The sequence below is a fragment of the Passer montanus genome, unplaced genomic scaffold (genome assembly GCF_014805655.1).
Source record: "Passer montanus isolate IOZ18808 unplaced genomic scaffold, ASM1480565v1 scaffold12, whole genome shotgun sequence".
Lineage (NCBI taxonomy): Eukaryota > Metazoa > Chordata > Aves > Passeriformes > Passeridae > Passer > Passer montanus.
In genome coordinates, this window is record NW_024358722.1 from 12,600,647 (window position 1) to 12,612,427 (window position 11,781).

The 11,781-nt window shown below is 49.2% G+C and overlaps 1 protein-coding gene across 1 annotated transcript in view; it reads left to right on the top strand.

Moving 5' to 3' along the window:
* Window positions 1-11,781, top strand: part of VASH2 (vasohibin 2) — a 35,343-nt gene that overhangs the window by 15,988 nt on the left and 7,574 nt on the right. Inside the window, exons 4-6 of the mRNA XM_039697676.1 lie at window positions 778-852; window positions 9,095-9,476; window positions 11,292-11,407. Of these exons, the coding sequence (XP_039553610.1) occupies window positions 778-852; window positions 9,095-9,476; window positions 11,292-11,407 (573 nt within the window). The remainder of the gene's footprint in view (window positions 1-777; window positions 853-9,094; window positions 9,477-11,291; window positions 11,408-11,781) is intronic.

Genomic DNA, 11,781 nt, shown 5'->3' on the forward strand with positions numbered 1-11,781 from the left:
ATCTGGCACAACAGCTTTCTCAGCTGACCTGAGGTTGCTTGTCTCCGTGCTGTCCCTGTCAAATAATTGTACTCCAGAGAGAGTGTCTAGATTGTAGCTAAATTTTGGAAACTTGCAAAATCCTGAGCATGTGTAGTTTCCTGCACTCCTGCTGGAAATTGTGTGGATTTTGCCACTTTCCCTGTCCACAGGAGATGTGGAGCAGCAGCAAGACAATAACTCAGTTTGCAGGGATGTGAAGTGTCTATGTTGGTAGAGCTTTCTGCAGAGCAGGCTTTGATAAAAAGGCAATAAATTCTGGTCTGCAGCTGTAGCTATGGGATTATGGAGGCATTTGTAGCTTTTAGGGGGGCCATGTAACCATCTTTTATCTTCTGCTTTGTTTGTCTTTCCTGCAGAGGAGAGCCAGGGTTATTTTGAAAATAAGCTAAACTCAGTCCTGCTCTGGCATTTCCATGATTGCCAGCTCGTGCAGTTCAGCAGGGCTTTGTGTTACAGTCTGAGGTGATGCTCAGGGAGTTGCTGTAAGATGCAGAGAGGACTGCATTCCTTCCATTCACCTTCAATATATTTTTTTCCTCTTTCTTTTTTTTCCCCCCAGTCATCCTCCAGAAGATAACAGGACTCCAGCAAGTCACTGAAGGGGAGAATCAAGTTCCCCAGCTCTTGCTGAGATAAGAACTGGAGTTGCCTGGCTCTTGGTGTATGAGAGGACCTTTTGATTCCCGTCAATTGCTCCAGCTGGAAGGACTGAAAACTGTTTTGTTTCTGTTCTAGGTTAATGGAGACAGCAAAAGAAATGACCAGGGAGTCCTTACCTATCAAATGCCTTGAAGCAGTTATCCTGGGGATGTATCCTTTCACGTGCCTGTGGCTTTTTCCACTGCAGTGCTGTTGAATACATTGCCCCTCACAGATGGTGTTTGAGACGGTCGCAGCCAAAGGTGAGTGCCAGCAGCTTGGGGAGCTGCCCTGGTATTCATCACCAGTTGCTGAGTTGCCTGGGATTGTAGGTGGGAGTTGGGATGCTGTGATTTGGCTATGCAGACTTTGCCTCCTGCCCTGGTATTCTGCATAATGCCAGGATCTGACCCAAAGTGCCCAGATAAGTACCTGTCTACACAATCCTTGTTTTCTTTGTTAACGTTTCTGTGTTGGTTGTTGTTGGAGCTTGGTAACATCTGTTCTGTGTTTGTGTGATGTTTACGTGGCCAAGTCGTATTAGCTTTTGTCTCTGAACCCACAGCTGTGCTTTGTGCAGAAATGTGTTTTACAGTCAAACATTTGAGCCTCCCCTTAACATAATGCTTGCTTCCTACTCAGTCTTCAGTCATTTAAACACTGACTTGCTTCTCCTCCCTCTGGTGCTGTCACTAATAAATGAACCTTCACCATCATAAAACACTGGAGGAGGGCAAGGCAGGGCTGCAGGAACAGGTTGTCAGACACATCTTGTCAGAAATGATCAAGTTTCACTTAAAACAAATCCCAACTAAAAATAAGCCCCGAAGCAAACCATCTCCTGGGATGTCTCTGCAGCGTTTTGCTGGCTGCTGCTGCCCCCTCCCGTGGGAGAGGGAGCTGGCAGAGCCTGGCAGGTAGTGCCTGTGAGAATCCATGGCTGCTGAGGGGTGGGAAGGGGATGGGCTGAGCAATGTGTGCCAGGGATATGCCTCGGATTGGAGTCTGAGAGGTCGCTCTGGCTGACAGGGCTTCCCCTGGGAATGCTGACAGACTCTGCGTGAGCTGGAGGGATTGGGGTCCTGGGGGCTTGAGTCAATAAGAGACTCAAAGCCCTTCCAGAAGGAGAAATCATAGAATATCCTGAGTGGAAGACACCCACAAAAACCACGGAAGTTCAGGCCCTGTGTTGTCCAGATGCCTTTTGAACTCTGTCAGGCTGCCTGGTGCTGTGACTGCTTCCCTAGGGAGCCTGTTTCAGTACCCAACCTTCTGGGTGAAGAACCCTTCCCTAATATCCAACCTAAGTCTGCCCTGACACAGCTTCAGGCCATTCCCTTGGGTCCTGTCACTGACACCACAGAGCAGGGATCAGTGCCTGCCCCTCCTCTTCCCCTCAGGAGGAAGTTGTAACTGCAAGGAGGTCTCCCCTCAGTCCCCTCCAAGCTGAACAATCCAGGTGACCTCAGCCACTCCTTGTATGGCTTCCCCTCAAGAACCATCTTCATTGCCCTCTCTGGGATGCTCTCTAATAGATTGATATCCTTTTTTATATTGTGGCACCCAGAACTGCTCCCAGCACTGGAAGTGAGGCTGCCCTAGTGCAGAGCAGAGTGGGACAGTCTCCTCCCTTGCCCGGCTGGCAATGCTGTGCCTGATGCCCCCCAGGACATGGTTGGCCCTCCTGGCTGCCAGGGCACTGCTGACTCATGTTCCCTCTGTGTGGTGCTGTTCTCCAGCCTCTCATTCCCCAGTCTCTCCACACAACCGGGTGTGCCCTGTCCCAGATGCAGAATCTGACAGTGCCCTCGTTAAACTTCGTAGGTTGGAGATCACCTGGCTTTCCAGCAGGGCCTCTCTGCCCTTGAGAGAGTCAGCAGCTCTTCCCAATTTTGTGTCATCAGTAAACTTACTAAGCATACCTTTGAGTCCTGCATCCAAGTAGTTTGTGAAGATCTTGAACTGGCCTTAAAATTCAGCCCTGTGGAACCCCACTAGTGAGTGGTTGCCAGCCTGGTGTAAACTCATTTGCTGTAACCCTTTGTGTCTGACCTGTGAGCCTGTTGCTTACCCATTGTGTTATGTATTTCTCTAGCTGTATGCTGGATATTTTGTCCAGGAGAACACTGGGAGTAACAGTATTGAAAGCTTTCCTGAAGCCCAAAAAGTATCTTAACTGATTTCCCTTGAAGTGATGTCAGTGGATCTGTTATGCTTGCCCTTGTGTAAGGGTTGTGCTGTAAACTATTGGAATGGGGGAAATAATCCCCAGGTGGAGTTGTTGCCCCTCTGCAGTGTCAGTGTGGCCTGCAATGTTTATTTCTAGCAGTGAACTGATTATTCTACATATCACAGGAGCAAAGGCTGATTAGTGGCCTACAGATAACCGTGATAACCTGAAAGTGTTGCTGGGTTTTTTGCATGCCTCAAACCTGACTTGTGGGTTCAGTTTGGTGGTTTTGGTTTGGATTTTTTTTTTTTTTGAGAAGTGAAGGAAGCAAAATAGTTGAAAGCTATTATACTATTTGTTGTCATTTGAAGTTTCTTCAGAGTTAAGATGTGTATGGATTTTTCTGTCTCTAGATGCTAATTAAAAAACCCTAAACTTAGGGCAAACCTTGTTTGTTTTTTTTTTTAATGAGAAGTTTTAGCCAGGGGACTGTATGGGACAGGCTTGTCTTTCTAGGACTTCTGCATCTAGTCTTGGAAGTCTCTCTCTGAGAGCAGGGACTGTCTGCTGGCTGGTGGTCCAGGAACAGATGCATTGAGGTTTACAGGATTCATGTACTATGAGCCCCAGGTATTTTGCTTGAGGTGTGGTTACACAAAGAGTGTAGCAGTGGTGAGTGGGTGGGCCACCTGAATTTGTGTCTGGGAAGTGGCTTGTATGGAGGCTGTGCCAATAGGGAACCTTGCAGTGCTGTGATGCATGTGCAGCATGAGGGGTTTTGGGAGGCATCTTTAACATGGCATGTTAGGAAGTTTGCCTTTTTTTTTTGGGAGCCATGAGATTTTGATCTTCAGCATTGCCCTCTGGATGCAGACATGGTGAGGCCAGCAGCATTCCAAGGTCAGGTGCTTTCCAGTGAAGATGTGTTTACCCTCTCCTGAGTTCCCAGCCAGTGCCTTCACACCGGCCTGAGCTGAGCAGCCCTGTGTGTGTGTTAACCTCTGGTTCCATTCCATGTATCTGGAAATAAGGTACTGCTGTAATTTGTGTGCTGGCAGGCCTTGAGTGTTGCTTGGATACTGAAAAAGCACAGCCCACTCTGGCGGCCCCTGGTGCGAGCCTTCCTTCAAAGGCCGGCTCGCGCAGAACGGCTTAGCGAGATGTCACTTTAATTGAGCTGCTCGCTGGCTTCTGCAATTGCCTTTTACTGTGTGACTTCTTATAAAATGCTTCTATAATCCCTCTTGGTGCAGAATTAAGTTTGGCATAATTTCCTATGCACTTGATCTTGGAGCGTTTTTATAGGGCAGTGAGGTACAGTACTGAGCTATCCTGTCTGCACACACCAAGGATCAGCTGCTCCGAGATGACCGAAAGCTCAAGCAGATCTTCCAGTATTATTTTGCAGCAGTCTGCACAGCTCTTTTTCTCTGTGTAGCTGTCTGAACTGGCTTCATATCTCTCTGCTTACATGATCTGCTTGTCAGTGCCTAACCAGAAGCATTCCTCCTGCTGTCTTCCCCAGGGCATTTCTCAGTTCAGTTGTAAATCAGCTGAGTAATGATGCGTTCAGCCCACTCTTTCTGAGCAAAGATCCAATTGATTTGAGCTCATGAAAAGGAATAGTAAACCAGAAAGTGCCAAGGGAATTTTATCTGCACTGCATTCATTTTATTAAAATGTGGAGAGAAAAATATCCAAGGGGGAGAGGGAAACTGCACACTGCAGCCCTCCTCGGGGAGTCTTGCGGAGTCCGTCTGCATTGGCTGAGCATAAATCACATAAGTCACTCCTGTTGCCTTCAGAAACCTTCTCCCAGTTCATGTGAGGTAATGCTTGCACCCACACAGGGTATTAGAGCCCCTGGCCAACAATATCACTAAATAAGAAGAGAAGAGCAAAAGTGTCTCAGGAGTGAGAAGTTATTCAGTACTGCACTGTTCCTTCTGTGGATGCTGTCCATGGATGATATTTATCACCACTGGAGACCTGGGTGCATCTGTCTCCTCCAGGCCAGTGGGTACATCCATGGGCTGGAAGTGAGGGTTTTCAGTAAGGGGGAGAGTTTCTTGCAGTCATTGCAGGACATTGATGTCTGTGTAGTGCTCCTCTTTGCCTCCTGCATGCTTGTCTGCAGCTTGACTACTTGCTAACTGAAATATGGGAAATGAAGATGGTGCTGAATGTCTACAGCCCCTGTGATGGCTGAGAAGAACTGAGAGAGTGCTTTTAATTGCTTACATTATCTAAAGATTAGACCATGACAGTCCCACCTCTCACCATAGCCAGGCACTGGAGAGTAGGTTTCTCAGTCTAAGGGATGTCACCCTGGCAGTCCCACTTTGGGAAGCTGAACCAGTTGCTTGAGCCTTTCCTACATGGAGTCTGGAGCTGCCAGGGGGAACTCTGGGCCCTCTGTGTAGACAGCATCCAGCTGTGGGCTCAGTAGCACTCTGCCTCACAGTAAGCAATCCCAAGCCCATGGGAAACGCTATTTGACTCCTGCTGGAAACCTCTCTAAGTGTTTATTGCTGCTGGTTGGGGGCCCTCTGAGCAGTTGCTTGGAAAACCAGCTCTTCTGGTTTTACTGAAGCCTTATTGATGGTTTTGAGATTTATTTTTCTCCTGCTTCACATGCTGCTCTGTGCTAGCAGCTTCAGTGTTGCTAAGAGATAGAACTGCTTCCTTGCTCCCCAGCCTGCTGCCATCCCTCCAGCTCGCTGCTGCCCAGTGGCACTTGCTTATGACCCCAGCCCATGGGAGTGGCAGGAGAGGGGAGAACCAGACATCCTGTAGTTTTTTGTGCTCATCTTGACCAGACTTCAGCCAAACACCCTTGCTGGGCTCTTAAGATACGAAGTACTCCCCCTTTTCAGGTATGGATTCCAGCACTTGCTCTTGTTAAACCCTGTGTGGTTGGTTGGTGGTTCCCCATCTCTCCAATTTGTTGAGGTCGCTCTGCAGCACCTGTCTGCCCTTGAGAAAGTCAACAGCTCTTCTCAGTTTGGTGCTCTCCCCAGACTTCCTTTGAGTTCTGTGTCTGTGTTATAATGAAGATGTTGAAGAGACTTGGGCTGAGGATGAAGCCCTGCAGAATCCCTCTAGTGACTGGACTCTGGGCTGATGTTACCAATTTGCTAGGACTCTCTTGTGCCTGGCCTGTGAGTTTCTTGTGCTTCAGTTTCTGCTCTGCTGCCTCTTCTCCTGTTGGTTGGCACCACTGAGAAGAGCCTGGCTCCATCATCTTGCTTGTCAAGAGACCCAGGATTAGGAGGCCACTGAGCTTTGCTGCAGCTGCTTTTGCCCTCTGCACTGCTTCTCTATTGTGACATGTAATTCACTCCCTGACTCTCCATCCTGCAGTTACAGTCCCAGCTCAGAAGTGTGATTACAGCTGCAGCATTGCTATGTGCTTGCCTTTTGTTTGCCACAATACAGTCTCCTTGGGCAGAGCAGAAAGGAAAGCTATAATAATGATGCATGGACAGAGGGGAAGATCTGACGTGCCTTTCCAGCCCATTTGCTGTGTATTTCATCTCGGGTGGGACTCTCATTAACCAGTCCCTCAGCAGAAGCAACCTGTACCTAAAGGTTAATTTCCACAGCAGTTGTTGCTGGGTTATTTGATGGTGGGTAATTTCTGCCCTCAAAAGATTCTTTTACTCCTACTAAGTATTTAATGAGATTAAATTGCAACTTCTGTGAGCCCTTGTGGCAGAAGTGTGTATGTGTGGCGGGTGGCCACCAAAGCTTTGTATGGACTTAACAGAAAGGCGCTTGGGGAGCAGAGTGAAAACCCTTTCATAATGAGGGGGAAAAATAGTGGTGATGTTTGAAAGCTTCACAGGTGTTAATAAAAGATAGTGCTTTTTCAGCTACACAGAATGATAAATACAATGGGCTTTTGCAGGAATCGGTCTGTAGGACACAAATTATTGTAACACGACTTTGATGTACACAGGATGCATCTTTTAAGGCCCAAAGCAAGGTGACCTTTTAAATGAGGTGAGTGTGTGCTGAGTTTTCCAGTTGACATAATGGCGCTGGGCCCCATTCTGCCCTTGCAGTGTATTTATAATCTTTAATTATAAGTCATCTACTGATGGTGGGGTGAGGGTATTTTTCTTGGAGAAGCTAGTCCTAAGCAGCAGTGATCCAGTGAGACCATCTAAGGCAAATAGAGCTGGTTCTGTTCTGCATAGGTGACGTTGGGGCAGGCTTTGACAGTCACTGCAGGGTGTCTGCGTTTGATGGCAGTGGGGCAGGAGGTGGGTGCCTGTGGCCTTGGCTGGGTGATAGGGAGGTCTGTGCTCTGCTGTGCACAGTCTTCCACACTCATGGTCATACAGCCAGTGGAGTGCAGCGTGAGCTGAGCCCACAGTGTTGTCTGTTCCTTTACCCTCTAACACATTTTCTCCAGGCTGCTAAAGCTGATGACATCTAGCACTGAATACAGCTAAACAAGTTTGACGTGGAACTGAAAATCTTCCCTGTGGCTGTTCTGAAAGTTCTGTGTCAATGTGTTTTTCTTTCCTGTGGTGGTTTTTTTTTTTTTTTTTGTTTGTTGGTGAAACTCCTTGCTCTTGACTTCAGATTCTGGGCAGTTCACGAATCTCTTATTCAACAAACACTGGGTGAAGTATCCCCCTGAGAAAATGGTTTAGAGACAGATGAGAGCCACTGGATGCTTTTCATGCAACCTTATGGAACAAAGAAGTGAAATGTGGGGTGCAGGCAGGGGTCATCATCCCAGGGAGTCACACTGGTGGTGAGGTGGTGGCATGTCAAGCTGGGCAGAGCCAGAACGGAGCCCAAATTGTGTTTTACAGTCTTGATACAAAAGCTTTTTTGTGCTCTCAGTTTCCCAGCAGCTGTCTGGCAGCTATGCTATGGAGGCAGGGGAGGAAGGCTGGTCACAATAACATCCCAGGATATCTCAGCTCTGTGGTGCCTCTTGTTGCACTGCTGTTAAATACCTCCTTTTTGGGCATGAGGTAGGGAGAAGAGGGGATATTGGAGATCCCCAGAGCAGAATCCTGGACAAAGCAGGTTCCTGCAGCTTCAGTGGGAACTGAGCCCACTCATCCATCTGTCAGGATGCCCCGACACTATCCTGGCAGTGCTGCCTTTTGGGCTGGTGTATTTTGTAGTGGCAGCACCATGACCAGCTGACTCAAAGGATGGCTCCAAGGTTACAGCAGGTGCCTCTGGCTGGAGTAATCCCAGGCTGGAGAGCTTTGCTACAGCCTTTTCTGGTCATCCCTCCTCCATTCCCCAGGCGTGGGTGGGGGCCTCAGCTGCAGAGGGCAGGGCACCTGCTGTCCCAGGGGCCAGGTGCCAGCACGTGGAGCCAGGGTGAGTTTCAGCTGTCCCAGGATTAGCAGCAGGGAGCTGCATGCAACGTAGGTGCTGACGCAGAGCTGCTTGTGTGAGGGATTCTCAGCCTGTCCTTTCCCTGGCACGGGCCAGCAGCCTCCCTAGGAGGTGAGCTGCACGTAGCTCCCCACTGAGATCACACACTGCACTGGCACAGAGCTTGGTCCTGGCCTCTGCACGTGGTGCCTTTGAAATGGCCAGTCAGTGATTCCAGGGACAGCGTTTTCTTTTTAAGAGCATTGTTTCTCACCATGCCTCTGTGCTTATCTAATTAATTATTGGACCTTTCCTTTGGGTCCTCTCAGCAATGTGTTTCAAGGGTAACATGCTAAAACACTCTATATGAGGAGTGGCAATGTCGAAGACCAGTTTACAGAAGGAAAGGCAGACTGTCATGTTGGCGAGGAATAAATGCAAATTTCTTGGTACTATTTGAAGACATGAGCAAATGAGGCTCAGTGAACTAAGTTGTATCAAACCCTCAAGAAAGGGAGGTAGACGGTTTTCCCTTTGGAAGCGTGGGAGTTTGATGTAGGTATCAAATGGGGAGCTTCCACAGATCTAGGGAGGGTAGTCTCCCTTTGGGTGTGCTGACCTGAACAGTGCTGTGGTTTTTTATCTTTTCCCTAAGTGTGCTTAAGAGTCATGCCCTTCCCCATCTGAACCATTGCATCTTATTTCCCAAGCAGTGAAATGGGCTTTGGCAGCACTGGCTGTATCTGGGCACAACAAGAATAAGCTTGTGTTTACAGGAAAGCCCTTTGCCCTGGCAGTTAAAAACCCCAAACCTGCTGAAGATGTCTCACAGGTGTGGTTGTATCTGCTGCTTTCCCAGCACCGTTGTTGCCTTGATGCAGTGCACCCCAGCTACCTAACAAACGGGCAGCCCTCCGTGGAACGATTCCCCATCAGCTTTAAAACCCACTTCTCAGGGAACTATTTTCATCACGTGGTGCTTGGGATTTACTGCAACGGCCGCTACGGCTCGCTGGGCATGAGCAGGCGATCGGACCTGATGGACAAACCTCTCACTTACCGAACTCTGAGTGACCTCATCTTCGAATTTGAAGACTCCTATAAAAAGTACTTGCATTCAGTCAAAAAAGTCAAAATTGGGTTGTACGTCCCGCACGAACCGCACAGCTTCCAGCCCATCGAGTGGAAACAGCTGGTCCTCAACGTGTCCAAAATGATGCGCACAGAAGTCAGAAAGGAGCTGGAGAAGTTTGCCAGGGATATGAGGATGAAGGTAGGTCTGTGCACCTGGGTGTTGGGCTCAGGAGGCACCTGTGCCTTGTCCCATCCTGCAGAGATGGATCTCGCTGTGTGTCAGCCTGAGATCATGCAGGTATCAGGTGTGCTGGGAGGGTGCTTGCATCTCTCTTGGTGCTGCTTCCCAGGATTTTTGGTGTGCTTTCAAGCCCTTACAGCTATTTAGTTGAAGGATTTCCCCTTTAGCCTGGGAAACACTTGAACCCATACTTGTTCTTGGCTATCAGGGAGCTGTTGCCCAGTTTGCTTTCCTCAGTGACTCCAGAAGAAGGTGATTGGGAAGAATCAGCATGGCTGGGCTGGAACTGCTGGGAAGAGTGGCCCAGTTGCAGGTAGGGGGGGTCTGTGCTTTCCACCTGAGCTGCAGGAGGTGCCATGGGACGTCTGTGTCAGTGGCTGCCTCTCCTTTCAGGACATGCCAGGGGACTGCTGTCTACTACCCTCAGCTAAATCACAGAATAGGTTATGTGGGAAAGGCGAGTAAAGTGACTCCCTGAGAGACTTCCCTGCTGGCTGGTTGGACTGAAGGCAGGCTGCCAGGGGCCTGGAGGGTTTGGCTGCCCTTGGAGATGAGGGGTGTTCCTGACCGTGCCTCTGAGCCTGGCATGGGTGAGGAGCTGTTTGTGGTCACGGTGGAAGCAGATTTGGTGCCTGTCCAGCTGGCTGCCAGCAGTGAGAGCAGAGCAGGTGTGTTGCTAAGTATGGGTCTGGCTCTTGTGCAGAGGTATGTGGCATGGTGTCCAAGTTATTCTGGGTTCTCACCCCCTTCCCTGCTAAAGGACGGCTCCTACGTAGCAGCCATGTGCCTTTTTGGCTGAGGCACCTGCTGCCTTGCCCTGACCTTGGGGTGAGCCTTGCCAGTGGCATCGTAGCCCCTATGTTCTGCTGCCATCTCTCCTGCCCTGCCAAGGAGTTTTGAGGGCCACCTTGTACCGTGCTATCACCTTAAGCATATGGCCTTGATTACTGATGTAATTAAGTTTGGGTTTTTATCTTCTTCTCTATTCATGCGCTTTTAATACTATCCAGAGAGCAAATAGCTGAAGCAGGCTCGAGTTGAAGGAGTTCACATGGGTGGATGACTTACTGAATTTTGTACTTGTTTTTGATAGAGGGACCACAGCACTGAGCTGTGACACTGGGTGTTGTCCTGGTGAGTGCCTCAGGGTCAGGACCACACTCCTGAACCCTTCTAGACTGAGGGCCCTGCATCTGATCTTTCCCTTGAGTTACTACAGATTTCAGAGGCCTTCTTTGTGAGTGGGTTGAGTTTGGAGGATCAGGTCTTAAAAGCAGTCCAGAGTGTGAGTGTAATGCTGATGGCCCTCTGATGTTGGAGAGCCTGGAGGATGGGGGCAAGTTGGAGACCTACTGAAAAGCCTCACTGTCAGAGTTCAGCTGCCAGCCTAAGAGTTGCTCACCTCTGTTTGTTGAGAGAAAAGCTGGAGAGGGTGATGTGGCTGCTTGAGTTTCTTTCAGCTGAGGCTCAAAGCCATTTTTCTTATCTATTGCTGTTGGCAGCTCTGAAGAAAGCTGTGGATGAGACAGTATTCAGCTGGGAACTGAACTGGTGACACCAACTAATTCTTGCAGGGGGCCCCTGAACAGCTATCACATGATAACAGCTTTGAGTTCCTCTTAACCTGGGCAAGGTTTGAATAAGCCCCAAGGGACTGAAGGCTCTTTGTGTGCCTCCCTGCTACTGTATGAGGCCCTTTATTTTAAATTTTTATTTGCAGTGAATCATTGCCTTTATTGAAGGCCACTTCCTTCCCTCCCCCATCTCTCACAGATTCTGAAACCCTCAAGTGCCCATTCTCCAATGAAGGAGAGACCCCGGGGTAAGTCGCTGTCCCCTCGCCGGAGGCAAGGTAGCCCTCAGAGACGGGCCTGCAGGAGAGATAAATCGTGAGTATTCCTGCCACCAGCCCTGCTGGGGCACAAGGGGAGGCTGCTGATGTTACTTTGCTGTACAAAACTTCCCGTGCTCACTGGCACGTACAGGAAAGCGGCACCAGGTGCCTTTGTTGCCAGAGAGGCTCCAGAAGCTGCTGGCACTGCTGATGTCCTGGCATTGCTGTGCTCCCTGCTGCCTGATGGCCCCTTCGTGCAGGGTCCCTGCACTGTGCAGTGTACAGACAGGGGAAGAGTAAACTTGTCTTTCCAAAGTGACAACATCACTTGAATTGTATTCTTTGATTTTAATCAGCTCAGAAAAAACCCAGGCTGCTTTCCATGTGTGTCATAGCTAAGAGTTGTTCTTCAGCTGTGTGGGGAGGGAT